Source organism: Phyllobates terribilis, unplaced genomic scaffold (genome assembly GCF_046119375.1).
Source record: "Phyllobates terribilis strain yellow unplaced genomic scaffold, ASM4611937v1 Scaffold_4__5_contigs__length_816908805, whole genome shotgun sequence".
NCBI classification, from domain to species: Eukaryota; Metazoa; Chordata; class Amphibia; order Anura; family Dendrobatidae; genus Phyllobates; species Phyllobates terribilis.
Window position 1 is genome coordinate 730,462,972 of NW_027362764.1, and position 15,694 is coordinate 730,478,665.

General features: G+C 38.4%; 1 protein-coding gene across 7 annotated transcripts in view; it reads right to left on the reverse strand.

Moving 5' to 3' along the window:
- Positions 1-15,694, reverse strand: part of CSMD3 (CUB and Sushi multiple domains 3) — a 2,085,767-nt gene that overhangs the window by 506,317 nt on the left and 1,563,756 nt on the right. For all 7 annotated transcript variants that reach the window (XM_073679791.1, XM_073679790.1, XM_073679789.1 and 4 more), the window contains one exon: positions 12,956-13,159. In XM_073679791.1, coding sequence (XP_073535892.1) covers positions 12,956-13,159 — 204 coding nt within the window. The remainder of the gene's footprint in view (positions 1-12,955; positions 13,160-15,694) is intronic.

The window sequence follows — 15,694 nt, forward strand, 5'->3', positions numbered from 1 at the left end:
CTTCGGTTGGTAACAAAGCCACAGAACTTCTAACACCAGTTGTGCCCAACCCGCATACTCTTCTGTCACAGATACCTTCTAACTCTCTTTGCTTTTCAGTGATCGATTTGGCAAATGCATTTTTCAGTGTACCATTACATCCTGACTGCCAGTACCTGTTTGCTTTCACATTCCAGGGTAGTCAATATACATGGACAGTGTTGCCACAGGGTGCCCAGAATTCACCCACAATGTACACTGCAAGTCTGCAAGAAATACTGGAGGGATGGTCTGAACCACATATCGTTGTTTTGCAATATGTCGATGACCTGCTCATTTGTGCCCCCTCCAGGAAACATTGCCATAATACAACTATATCGCTTATGTTGTTTCTCTATCACGCTGGCTGCAAGGCATCGAAAGATAAGCTTCAGTTTTGTAAATCTTCAGCCACCTTTTTGGGACATTGCATTACACCAGGAGCTCGTCATTTGACAAATGCACGTAAACTAGCAGTACAGGCATTCACCGTCCCCATTAATGTTGCAGCCCTCAGATCTTTTCTTGGACTTGTTTCCTATTGCAGACAGTGGATTCATGCCGTCTCTGTTTTAATGCAGCCCCTCTATGACTGTCTTACTCCAACACCTTTCATACCAACACCAGAGGCAATAGACTGTTTTTATTCACTCAAAAACCGTATTTTGGCCGCTCCAGCTTTGGGTACCCCTAACTATGAGCTCCCATTTACTCTGTACCTTCATGAACAAGCTGGACATGCAGCAGGAGTTTTAACTCAAACACACGGTGATAATCAGAGACCTGTTGCCTACTTTAGTGGCAGATTAGATGCGGTAGCCAGAGGTGCACCATCCTGTGTACGTGCTCTGCATGCTGTTGGAGTATTACTCCATAAATCCGCAGACATTGTTCTTGACCACCCGCTCACCGTGCTAACACTTCATGATGTCTACACTATATTGAACCAAGTGCAACCCGCTCACTCACCTCTCAGCAGCACGTCATCTCAGGTTACAATGTACACTGTTAATGCCTCCCAATGTTTCTTTACAGAGGTGTACTACTCTGAACCCAGCAACTTTGTTACCTCTCTCGGATCTAAAGGAGGGGTCAGGTACTGTGCTTTTTAAGGAAGATCCAAGAGAGGAAGTTCCTCATGACTGTGTACAAATGATGGCACAAGAAACGGCAGGTTTACCTACTGTATTTGAACATGAATTACAAAATGCAGATTTTGAATTTTTTGTAGATGGATCCCGTCATCAGGATGATTCAGGTACCTTCCATACTGGATATGCAGTTGTCTCCCTCAATGCAGTAATCAAGGCAGAACCAATGCTCCCACACCAATTGGCTCAAGAGGCCGAACTTAGGGCCCTAACCGAGGCCTGTAAACTAGCAGAAGGTAGTATTGTTAACATTTACAGAGATTCTAGGTACGCATTTGGTATATCGCATGATTTTGGTCCCATATGGAAGTCAAGAGGTTTCCTGACGGCAGCAGGACACCCCATTAAGAATGCTGATGCGGTCCAGCAGTTAATTGATGCACTACAACTACCCAAAAATGTAGCCGTCATAAAGGTAAGAGCACATACCAGACGCACCGACCAGGTGAGTAGAGGAAACGCGATGGCAGATACAGTGGCAAAAACAGCAGCCTGTAAGCCGCAACAAGGGTCAACAGTACGTCAGATAAGTGCCCCTAAAAACCCCTTTGTGTCGGAGGACATCTTATCCCAAATGCAGGCTCAGGCTCAAAAGTAGGAGGTTGATAAGTGGTTAAAGGAAGGTGCATGCCTGAATGAAGCAAATGGGGTATGGGGGAAAGGGACACGATGATGCCTTCCAAGGGCACTGTACCCAGCAGCTGCCCAGATACTACATGGGCCGACACACCAATCTAAAACGGGTGTGATGAGTGTGATGCAGAAACATTGGGTGGCACCAGGATTCTCCACCTGTATTGAAAGCCTGATACAAGGGTGCATGATATGTGCTACACATAATCAGGGTAGAGTAGTTAAAACACCACCCAAACACCCCCCCGGCCTCTCTATCCATTCCAGAGACTGCAAATTGATTATATTCAGCTGCCAAAGTCAGGATCATGGGAATATGTGTTGGTCTGTATTGATTTGTTCTCAGGATGGCCAGAGGCTTTCCCGATTGCCAAAGCCACGGCTGCGGCAACCGCAAAGAAACTGCTTGCGGAGGTGGTCTGCAGGTATGGGGTACCAGAGGTAATTGAGAGTGACAGAGGTACACACTTCACAGGTGAAATAATGAATGAAGTCATCTCAGCTCTAGGAATTCAACAAGCATTCCACTCCCCATATCACCCGCAAAGTAGCGGTAAAGTGGAAAGACTGAATGGGACATTGAAATTAAAAATTCAGAAAGCCATGGCTGAGACAGGAAAACCATGGCCGGACTGCTTACCGCTTGCTCTGTTTTCAGTAAGATACACGCCTAATAAAAAGACTGGACTCTCTCCATATGAGATATTGTTTGGCAACGTACCCAGCCTAGGGTGTTTCTATCCGCAAGTATTAGAAATGAACAACCATGTGCTAAGTTCCCACGTGAGGGCTTTACACAAAAAGATTAAGCAAATACATGATAATGTCTTCAGTTCTCTTCCAGATCCATATGAAGACTCTAGCAGCCATACGCTGCAACCTGGAGACTGGGTGGTTATAAAAAGACACGTGAGGAAAAGCCTAGATCCACGGTTTGACGGACCCTTTCAAGTTCTGCTGACCACAAGTACAGCCGTTAAGCTAGAGGGAAAAGAGACCTGGATCCACGCATCCCATTGCAAAAAGATACTAGGAGAACCAGCGGACAAAGAAGGATGACATTGTTTATACTTACCTGCATACTTACAACCACAGGTGCATGGACTAGGTTGAGCACCACAGATGGAGACGACAATAGATTCATTGAACACCATCTTGCTCTAATCGATGGACTAAAGGAGCAAAACCAGACCATTGCTAACTGTTGGATATGTACACATGCCCCTGTGACGTCCACTAGCATACCCTTTCTCGCTGTCCCAGTCTCATGGGAAGAGATAATCTTTTGGGTGAACTGCTCAGATACTTTGGCCAATAATTCCACACAGAGATTTTCCTTTCTAAATTCCGCAAATTGGTTTAAAGGTATTGGTGGGTGGTTGGCTGGTATAGTGCAAGCTATTTTTCAGGTTTTGCTAATGTGCCTTGCGGTTTATTTGGTTTTAAAGCTTTTTCTAATGTGTATTCAGTGTTGTACTAAAAGAAAATATAGAGATTCATATTGATAAATGAAGGAACAAAAGGATGGAATGTTATAGCAGAAGATGGAGTCCCTCAAGTTCAAAGACCCCATCTATGCTATATAAGTCTGACAGTTATTTTAGGTGAAAACAACACCAGTTGAAATGTTCCTTCTGTTATCAATAGTGTGTCCTCCCTGGCCAGATGTTTCTTCTTGTAGCAATAATGTGTTCTTGCAAGAAGATAACGTGGCCTTGCTAGCCAGATACGTCTAATTAAATATTTTAAAGCATACAGAAACTAGCTTTTTCGCTTGTTCAGCTAAACTGTATAATCGAACCATATATGGCAAATCCATTTCCTGCCTTCAGGGTGTATATTAACCCTGTGTTTTGTAATAAAGTTTAGAGCATGTTTAGACACAAACATCCTGTCCTGTGTCTCATTCTCTCCGATATCGTAATCCAAAGGATAGAAGACCCAGAATGCAGTGACGACACTAGTAAGGACATTGTGATGCCTGGGTACTACCAGTGGTTAAATTTATTTGCCAATAAATAATAATGCTCAATGTGTATATATTGACAACATATTGTCCCTAAAAGTTGAAAAATTATTTTAATTCTACAGCATATAAGAATACTTATATAGAAATGTGCAATGTTCAAAATCAATAAAAATATATTTTTTATTGGATAACATAATAATTAAAAAAAATAGATATTCAAAAGTAAGACATATAAAATACTAAAGGATAGTAAGTAATAATGACAAAACTCCCTTGTGTGAATAGTATAAATAAATACAGCGTTATATTGTGTGCAATCACAATATTGAGGACGGATACTCAAGAGGTACAAACCAAAATAGCCAAAGCTGTATAAGTTAAGGCCGCTTAAGATACATACAGGTAAACAGGGAGAGGGTGATATTACCTGAAAGTTCACATAATGATAATAATGCATGGTGGCATGGAGTACACTTGAAAACCACCAGATGCTTGTTTCGCATAACGCTTCATCAGGTGGTCTATAGCATATAATCTATTTATTCTTGTCTTTAGAAGCATTGCCCACACTGCAAATATATATATATATATATTTTATCTGAAGGTCTCATCATCATAGACTAAACCCAGGCAGTCCCACTGATGGGACCCTCAGTGCTGAGCTGTGGTAGACCCAGCAGCAAGTGCTCAATATACCTAAATTCACATTGCAGGTGCAATGAGGCTTTACAAAGGCTGGATATATAATGCTTAGGCATGGGAGGACATTTAGAGGAAGAGATATTTTTTTGTACAATATATACAGGTACAGTGCCTACAAGTAGTATTCAACCCCCTGCAGATTTAGCTGGTTTGATAAGATGCAAATAAGTTAGAGCCTTCAAACTGCAAACGAGAGTAGGTTTTATGAACAGAAGCATAAATCTTACAAACCAAAAAGTTATGTTGCTCAGTTGAATTTTATTAAATTTTAAACATAAAAGTGTGGGTCAATTATTATACAACCCCTATGTTTAATATTTTGTGGAATAACCCTTGTTTGCAATTACAGCTAATAATAGTCTTTTATAAGACCTGATCAGGCCGGCACAGGTCTGTGGAGTTATCTTGGCCCACTCCTCCATGCAGATATTCTCCAAGTTATCTAGGTTCTTTGGGTGTCTCATGTGGACTTTATTCTTGAGCTCCTTCCACAAGTTTTCAATTGGGTTAAGGTCAGGAGACTGACTAGGCCACTCCAACACCTTGACTTTTTCCCTATTGAACCAGGCCTTGGTTTTCTTGGCTGTGTGCTTTAGGTCGTTGTCTTGTTGGAAGATGAAATTACGACCCATCTTAAGATCCTTGATGGAGGAGCGGAGGTTCTTGGCCAAAATCTCCATGTAGGCCATGCTATCCATCTTCCCATGGATGCGGACCAGATGGCCAGGCCCCTTGGCAGAGAAACAGCCCCACAGCATGATGCTGCCACCACCATGCTTGACTGTAGGGATGGTATTCTTGGGGTCGTATGCAGTGCCATCCAGTCTCCAAACATCACGTGTGTGGTTGGCACCAAAGATCTCGATCTTGGTCTCATCAGACCATGGAACCTTGAACCAGTCTGTCTCAGAGTCCTCCAAGTGATCATGAGCAAACTGTAGACGAGCCTTGACATGACGCTTTGAAAGTAAAGGTACCTTACGGGCTCGTCTGGAACGGAGACCATTGCGGTGGAGTACGTTACTTATGGTATTGACTGAAACCAATGTCCCCACTGCCATGAGATCTTCCCGGAGCTCCTTCCTTGTTGTCCTTGGGTTAGCCTTGACTCTTCTGGCCTCAGCACGGGAGGACACTTTCAAAGGCTGTCCTGGCCGTAGAAGGCTAACAGTAGTTCCATAAGCTTTCCACTTACGGATGATGCTCCCAACAGTGGAGACAGGTAGGCCCAACTCCTTGGAAAGGGTTTGGTACCCCTTGCCAGCCTTGTGACCCTCCACAATCTTGTCTCTGATGGCCTTGGAATGCTCCTTTGTCTTTCCCATGTTGACCATGTCTGAGTGCTGTTCATAAGTTTGGGGAGGGTCTTAAATAGTCAGAAAAGGCTGGCAAAAGAGATCTTTAATCCACACATGTGAAGTTCATTATTCTTGGTGCCTGAACTACTTCTTAATACTTTAGGGGGACCAAACAGAATTCTTGTGGTTTGAGGGGTTGAATAATAAATGACACTCTGAATTAACTTTTTCCGTTTAAAAAAAAAAAAAAATTTGCTGCAGTGCATTTCCCACTTCCAGGCTGATCTACAGTACAAATGTCACAATGCCAAGTTAATTCCGCATGTGTCAACCAGCTAAATCTGCAGGGGGTTGAATACTACTTGTAGGCACTGTATATGCATTAACAAAAAGATGAGATATTGAAAATAGTGAGGAGTTACAACACATTCAATGACAATAACAATACTTTAAATCTACGGTAATCACTCACTAGTTCATGTCCCTTATGGGGGCTATAAAATTGAAGTAGAAAAAAAAGATTTAATGAATATTAAAATATTAAAAAAATCATAAAATTTTTATGAACCATTGTTTCCCCATTTAAAAAAAATGAAAAACAAAATCGATATCACCATATCTTTAAAAGTCCAATGTAACAAAGTATAACATTTTTTAACCAATAACGTAAATTCCATAAAAAAATGAAAACACCAAAATTGCCACATTTTAACCACATTGCACAAAATGCATTACTAGCAATCAAAACATTGCATTACCACAACATGGTACCATTACAAACCACAGTTCAGCAGGTAAAAAAATAATCCATGATATAGTTCTACTGGTGCAAAAGTGAAAAAGCTATGTTTCCTCAAAAATGGAGACAAAGACTAGTTTTCATTTTTTTTTTTTTAAATAGTTTTTTAAAGCCACTAAAAAAAATTAAAAAAACTAAATAAGTTTGGCATCTTCATAGTCATAGTGACCTGGAGAATAATGTTGACAGGTCATTTTTGCCACATAATGATCAACGTAAAAAATAAAAAAAAACAACAATTGTGTAATTGCAGTTTTTTCACCATTTTACCTTGCTTGAATATTTTTTTTTGTTTTTCAGTAAATTATATGGTAAAGAGAATCTTGTCATTTAAAACAAAACTGATAAAACTGAAGCAAAAAAAAATCCCTAATACGGTTATGTCAACAGATAAATACTAAAGTTATGGCACTAGAATTAAAAGGAGGAAAAAAATGAAATTTAAAAAATATAATTTAACTGCATCCGTAAGGAATTAACATTGCCTGAATTGGATGTTTTCAAGGACGACTGATGGCCATTTAATGTGTATGACTTTGTCTTGATTATGCTTAGTCGGCATACGTCTTGGGAAAAAAGGTCTAGTTTAACTTGCATGTCCTACCTGCGTTGCAGGACTCTTTTCCTTCAATTCCTTACAGCTTGTTCACTTTGTGCAAGTCTCAGCATACTACACTTATGTTATCATGCAAGGCATTTTATGGCCGGTTCAGGCAGCTGCTTGCTACCTGAGTATGAAAGTAATATTGTACCATGCTACCATGTATTTTTCATGAGTTTAACTACATAGCCACTTAGTTCAGATCTTGCCAGGCACCTAATTATCTCCTCAGCTACTTCAACTAGCTATCATCATATACTACTAAGCTCAGTCCAGCTTCTGTAGGTATTGTGCACACCCACAACTCTAATGTATCAGATTTCAGAAAACCAACTTCTCTCAACTATTCTTGATGTTGTTCACATCATCGTTTCTGCTATCAAGTTACTTTATTATTAGTAGTTGTTTCTTACTCTTCTGAAGCCAATGGCATTTTCAGGCTCAGCTATGTCAAGATTCCTATTAATCGACTGGTCTCAATTATCCTAGTTCTTCCCACCTTTACATGTCTGCCATTCCTGTGCATAATTGCCTTCATGCTGCAAGACACCAGTTTTCCTACATATACCTGCTGCCCCTCTACCATCTTCACATCTGGCCGAGCTGCATCTACTGCTTTCAGCTCCATTTGCCCACGTGCTGACTATCATCAAATGCTGATCCTCAGGCTATCCATTAAATGAACCTCCACTGTGTTATTGACCTGGTCCACGCTCCTCATCTTACTCTTCTTGTTAGAGAATCCACCTCATCAGTTGAGCCTATAGCAACTGTGCTGCTGAATTTTGACAGGTCCTTTTGTTCTCAGTGAATATAAGCCATCAGTAGAGGTACTTGGCTGTTTCCTCTCCTCATTTAGAAATGTTTTGAGCATTAGGCCAAACCAAGCAAGAATTTGGAAGGGAGCATTGGAAGGAAAGTCTATAGTCAATTTAAGACTTTTGACATTTGTCAACAGTGACACAATGCACTTGGCTTTCATAAATAGTCTAGACGATGCACATCTCTAGGATGTATTGTAGAAGGGATGCAAAAATTACAGCACGCCGAGATTCAAGTAAAAATCAAAAGTTGTGCCTTTATTAAGCCATGTGGCCAACTGATTCTTTTAACTTGAATCTTGGAGTGCTGCCATTTTTTTGTATCATATCTACATGTGGATTTGACTGAAGTCCCTGGATTTGCACCCTTTGCTAAAACAGCAATGCTTCAGATTTCCTTTACCTAGCATGTATTGTAGAAGTAGAATGTTAATAAATGACAGGGCATAATTTATATAAAAAAAGGTAAACAAAGATCTAAGGCAGAAAGTGAGTTATTGAGACTACTGGAAAGTAAAGGTCATTGCGCCTTACCATCCAGCGAAACCATGAGCCACTAAGTTTACATAACCCTCAGGCTCTGCCCTTGACATGATGGTCTATATGTTTTGCCCGAAGCATTGTGCTTATGAATCTGAGAAAGGCAGAATAATGAGGCCTCATGTGTTAAATAATGTTTCAATCAATGTAGTAAAGTATGTAATTTAAATGAAGATGAAAAAAATCCATCTTGATTACAAGAAATTTCAAATTATTACCATCGTGATAGTGAAAAGCATAGCAAATGGGCAAGATACAGAGTCGTACCGAGGCACAGATATTCTGCCTTCCTGCATTAGCCTGAAAAAACAAGATTGATGTGTTGCATTGCCATTAGAATTAGGAGGCAATATATCACTGCCTTAGAACAGCATTATCAACTCCTTCAGAAGCTTTTCTTAAATGCAGAGAGACTGCAGGAATATGTAGAACAATACGACTTAACCCTGTAAAGATTACAGCTGTAATGTCTTGTGCCATGCATAATTGATCACATCAGTAGGAGACTGGATAGATATAAAATCAGTGACATTAAAATGTTTAAATAATTACCAGCAATGGCTGGGCGGGATGATTGATGACTGATATCTGTAAGTAAAATAATCTCAGGACACCCGAGACTCCAAGCAATTTAATATGGGCTCTTCTATAGTTCATTTAAAACACAGATCAAGCTCAACCTCATCCTAACTGCATATATTATCTACGGATTGATAAATAATTGGATTTGAGACTCTTGTTTCATTTCATTATACAAAGCAGTACATCATATATTGAATGATTTCATTCCTGTCTTGCTTGTGGTAGGGAAAAAAGATTGAGTTGCTAGAAACACAAAGATTATTTGGCCCTACTGAAGGCATGGAGATAACGTAAATGCTGTGGAGGATTGCACAAAGCTTGTAGAAAATTAAATTGTGAATAAATTGAACCCCTATTTCCCATGTCACCCTTACATGGGGAGAGGGCGCTTTGCTAATGGCATTAGAAGCTATGATTCTAAGATTTGTTTGGGTGAATTTTTACAATATATGGAAGTGTCATTCCTAGAGATTACCAGGTCTGCCAAAATTTGATTCACCAGACATACTCTAATACAGCATTTCTGGCAAAAAAACTCATTCATTATTGCCAGAGGCCATTTCAGACCTACGAGCATAATAAACAGAAGAGTTAAAAAATAGAAAATATTATATTCACCCAACAAAAATCCTAGTGCCTCAACTCCCCTACTCAGTCCTCTACTGTCTCACTTCCTCCTAGCGATTGCAGTCCTCTCATCCATCTTCAGTCTTCTTAACTTTTCGGCAATAGGCCTGATGAGACGTCACTTGAGGCTTATGAAGAAAGAAGTAGGGGTGTAGCACATCTATCTGGTAAAATAAAATTTCTTTATTTAAATTCCATTAGAATGAGTGGATCCATACAAGAACACTAAAAACCTGATGCATTTTTGGCAAAAAAGCACTTAGTCATAGGGCTAAGGATGTTTTTAGCCACGAACACGACACTATTTAATGTTCTTGAATGGATCTACGCATTTTTAATGGAATTTAAATAAAGAACTTTTACTTTATTGGATGGATGTGCTACACCCCTACTTCCTTCTTCATATGTTGCCGTGCTTCACTAGTTGGATCCAGCACCCACCAGTTTCAAGTTCCCTAGGTATCTATATGACAAAGCAAGCATGGTGAGCTCCTATCTTGCCTTTTTTGCCTTAAACTTGAGGTTTAGTCAGTGCCATAGGTGCCAAAGAGTCAGGATGGAAATGGGGACCAAATCTAGAGGAAGCCAGTGCAGGACCACCAGGCATAGAGCACCAGGACTGATGAGAAGTGAAGTGAATATAAAGTGTTTTTTTTATTTTACATTCCATTTCCAGCCTTAAAAACAATCAAACAAAATGGCATCCAGCTTGTTCTGAATGGCAAAAAAAATTTGGGTTCTAGTAAATCCATTTTTTTTGTGAAATTCAAAAAAAGTTCATTTTGCTTTGAATCGATTTGCTTTTCCCCAGTCTTACAGTTTCTTTCATTGCAATTCAATGCATCCAAAGATGAGTAAAATAAGATGTACTGCTTTTAAAAAAATCCCCACATTTTTAAAATAGTTTATTATATTATATGTATACATATACATGTGGCCGTGAGCGGTTGTGATGAGAATTGCACATTGTTTATGGTTTTGTTAGCATGTTGCTATAATGTATTAAATTTGTATTGTGACTCAGTTGAGTTCTTGATGAAATTTACAAAAAGATAATATTGTAATCATGGATTAAAGTTTCCTTAAATTTATTTTTCTGACATGAGATATGGAAAGAGAAATCTGACAGATTTGGGCAGTAAATATGTAATACACTTATTATATATGTTATATTCCATCGTATTGTATCACCCACCTCGGACCAAACAATGAAGGATGATCACCATACAATGACATGCATAAAAGGGGAAGAGCGAGAACTCAAAAAATTGGTGATCCATCACAATTGTATATAAAGGTATAAATTTTATTAGAACGTCACAATTGGGGTGAATAAACATATACAAAGTCACACTGTGGATTAAAATGATGCGCACAGTGGAGACAGAAATTTCATACAACTATTATTGTCATGAGATGTACAATAATCAGATTACCAATATTCATAGTGTAGTAGGTATTCCTAACATGGTAGGCATCTGTTCACATTGACATGAGATATGGAGGAGATAATGAGCTCATCAGTGATTATTTTGATTTCACCTTTATTTAAATAAAATTGTGGCTCTGCTGAGTCTAATTTTGATTCTTTGACCACGTGAAAAAATCTTCAATGTGCCCACAGTCTATTCTCCATGGCATCAACATCTAAAGTAGCTCTATAGTGAGAATATCCTAGCAGACAAATCTCTATATAGCAGAATCTAAGCCCGGCAGAAGAGGTTAGTTTAAACATATGTTGATTGCACAGTATAAAAAAGATGTATTCAGATAGGTATAGGTCCATCAAAAAAGTCATGCCAGATGCATTGCTTTATTCTATATTGTTGAGAACAAAAGCATAAAATAACATCTTAGTTCTACACAATATTTTGAAGAATAAACTAAGGTCACACTTCCCTCCTCTACTAAATAGTTATCAAAATCTGGGCTACCTATCTAGAATAAGACATTATCATGAACGACATTTAATTTGGGGAGATTTGTTCAATTACAATGAGGAGGATTTGACTTGCATTGAATAAATTTGGTACAAATCAAGTGAAGAGAATAAAGAAAAAATAAACTTTTATACTCAACTCTCCAAGCTCCCCTCTTATTCCTCTCACCCAGGTCTCTGATGAACTCCTCTACTTCTCCCTCAAGATCTTCCTGAAGATGCCACCACTAATTAGTGATGGTAACTCATGCAGTCATATGGGGCACGACACACATATTGATATTAATGACATGTTTCATGGTCTGCATGGTCCCATGGGATTCCACAAATGTCCCTGATGTGTGTCGCATCTCATGTGATTGATGAGGCTTAGTCAGTGGTGATGCCCATTAGAAGATCAAAAGGGAGGTGAATAAACAAAAGAGGAGATGATCTAATGAGGACCGAGGTATGGCGAGTATCAGAGTTTATTGTTATTTTAACCTCTCCAGAACCTATGAATCCATAAATGGGATAGATGACTACAATCCAAGTTTTGGTGGAAATTCAGAGAAAAGTTGATTAGCTTAAAATAGATTTGTTCATATCTATGAACCATCAGGGTTGGTGGGGGAAGTTTTTAGTATGGAATCCCTCTAATCTCTTAAAATTCTTTGTTTTGTTTAGTACTAGCCTTTCCAAATATTGATTCTTGAAAATCTGTTACTATGCTGTAAAGAACGTCTCCGCTAATGAGTTATGTCACATTTTGAGATAAATTTCCTTTTGCTTCCTATTAAATGTTGTAACTGTGACACCCGGAGTATAATAAACTCGTGAGTTTAATCTATAATCCAGAAAAAGATACATGGAAAAATCCACTAAAATTACATCTTAGTTATAATATTAGAAGACGATTCTTCATGAAAGGACTTGTGCGTAATTATCTCAGAAGTCCTCAAATGAACAGGGATTGATATTTTACAGAACGCAACATCTTGTCTCAATACTTTATCTTTTTATATTAACCCTATGCCAAACATTGTTAAGTGACTCATAGAACACTGGAGGATAAAAAGAAGGTCATTTTAGTTCAGCTGTAGGTTGTTTCACAATAGACGACAATGATGAACAGACAATAGACTGGCTTCTCTTCAAGTCGAAAAATATCTCATTATTTCTTCTAACTTTAAAAGCTAACTTGTTTAATTTACTGATTGAATAGACTTTCTCTGATAACCAAAGCTTTTGGTTAACACACCCTTCTCAGTATATATTTTATTGTTAGATACTTACCAACACAGGTTGGCAAAGTGTCATTCCACTGAGCCAATGCATTTGGAACTGTATCACATCTAATAGCCACAGAACCATGTAAGATATATCCTGGGTTGCACTCAAAGAAAACCACAGATCCAACGGCAAACTCGTTTCCCATTCTTTTTCCAAAACGTGGTTCCGGTACAGAACTACATTGGGTGGCACTCGTTCTTGGGACCGCTGAAAATAATAATTTAGAAACATTAACATAAAACTTCTGGATATAGCGGAGTTTTCTGAAAACATTTTTACTTGTAATTAGACTAAATATTTCTCCAAACTTGTCACATTTTGGTAAATCCGACTAAATTTTTCTAAATTGAAATTATAGCTCAAGATGTAATATTGTTGCAATGATTGTGACTTAAGTCTTTTTTTCATTATTGTTCAGAAAGGAAAGTGCAACATTCTTAATTATTCCAGACACATTTTCTTAATATGAGAACAAAAAGAACAACTATTAGCTCAAGTGCCTACTAGGTTTGACATTTTTTTGCTAGGTATAAATTTTAAATTATTATTAGTGGCACCCCTATATATAATATATTTACAATACTTATTTCTAAAAAATGCAACTTTTACTTTATTGTTTACTTTGTCTACTGTAACAAACATTAAATTGATCATCCTATACGATCATATTAGGCACAAATGCTCATGAAGTGGCTGCATGCTGATTAGGCTGATGGCAGATCATTGCGGAAAAGACTTATTCCCACCTAGCCAGATAACCATTTAACCTCTTTTTGAACTCTCAGTGCAATTTCAGTATTTCAAAGTTTTTTTTAAACCTTTTCTAGCTAGACACTAGGGAGGGAATTTATCATCATTTTTACACCAGAAATCTGGCTTCAAAAAGGGCAAATTTTTCGCAAATGGTATTTTTTTTTAATTCTTCATGATGTTGGAAAGGGGCATGGCGTACCCTTGCAACAGACAAACTCTCGCATTCCAGAAAACTAGCGTACATTGTTCTTGAAATCTATGTCAGCGTTTGACTGGTGAACATGTCAATTTTTGCAGCAAGACATTCTAAAAGATGTGCCAAACTTATTAAGGAGCATGTGTTTCTTAAATAATCTTGCACACTTTACTTCAGTGGGCTATAGGTTCAAGGCTAAAGATAAAACACAACACTCTTGATAAATTTATCCCTTCATAGTTTGTTCCATAGACTGAATACAAATGTCTGAGGCTTTTACAATATCTATTAACAGTCAAGGCTGAAAGTTTTGGCATCCTTTAAATTGTTCCAGAAAATGAAGCATTTCTGCCAGAAAATTATTGCAAATACACATGCTTTGTTATACACATGTTTCTTTTTTTGTGAGTATTGGAACAACACAAAAAAAACTGAAAAAAAGGCAAATTGGACACCAAACCCAAAAATATGGGTCGGACAAAATTGTTGACCCCTTTCCAAAAATGTGGGTAAACAACTTTGTTTCAAGCATGTGATGCTCATTCAAACTCATCTGTGACAAGTAACAGGTATGGGCAATATGAAAATCATAACTGAAACCAAACAAAAGTAGAGAAGTTGACTTAATCTTTGCATTATGTGTCTGTGTGCCACACAAAGCATGTATAATAGAAAAAGGAGAAGAGAACTTTCTGAGGACTTGAGAACCAAAATTATTGAAAAATATCAACAATCTCAAGGTTACAAACTCAAGTCCATCTCCAGAGATCTTTATGTTCCTTTGTCCACGGTGTGCAACATAATCAAGAACTTTACAACCCATGATACTGTAGCTGATCTCCCTGGACGTGGACGGCAGAGAAAAATTGATGAAAGGTTGCAATGCAGGCTAGTCCAGATTCTGAACAAGCAGCCCCAATCAAGTTCTAAAGAAATTCAAGCTGTCCTACAGGCGGAAGTTGCATCAGTGTCAGCATAAACTATCCGGCAACATTTCAATGAAATGAAACACTATGGCAGGAGACCCAGGAGGACCACAATGCTGAAACACAGCCAACATGTACTTGAGTAAGCCAAAATCCTTCTGGGAAAGCATCTTGTGGACAGATGAGACCAAGATAGAGCTTTTGGGTAAAGCACATCATTATAATGTTTACTGAAAATGGAATGAGGATTACAAAGAAAAGAACACAGTACCTACAGTTAAATATAGTGGGGGTTTAAAGATGTTTTGGGGTTGTTTTGCTGCCTGTGGCTCTGGGTGCCTTGATTGTGTACAAGGCATCATGAAATCTGAAGATTGCCAATAAATTTTGGGTCACAATGTAGTGCCCAGTGTCAGAAAGTTGGGCTTGCATCCTAGGTCATGGGTCTTCCAGCAGGACATTTTTCCTCTTTTCCTCTGTTTTTTGGTGTTGTTTCAATACACACAAAGGAAATAAACATGTGTATAACAAAATATGTGGTATTGCAATAATTTTCTGGGAGAAATACTTTTGTGGAACATTTTCAAGGGTGCCAACACTTTCGGTCATGACTGTATCTATCTATCTAATACAAAATTGGAACAGCACACTATAAATGCACTTTTGGTGGGTGCAGGGCCTCCCAAGCAAAATATCAGCTCTTTTGCCAAGAATATATAAAAATGGAAAAAGCAGGCAGCACGCCAATATTACCAAAAATAAAGTAGACTTTATTTAGCCCATCTTGCATGGCTATGTTTCAGTTCAAATGAACCTCTTTCAAACATTAAAAAAGGTGTGTCTTTACCTATCTTTCCCAACTATCTA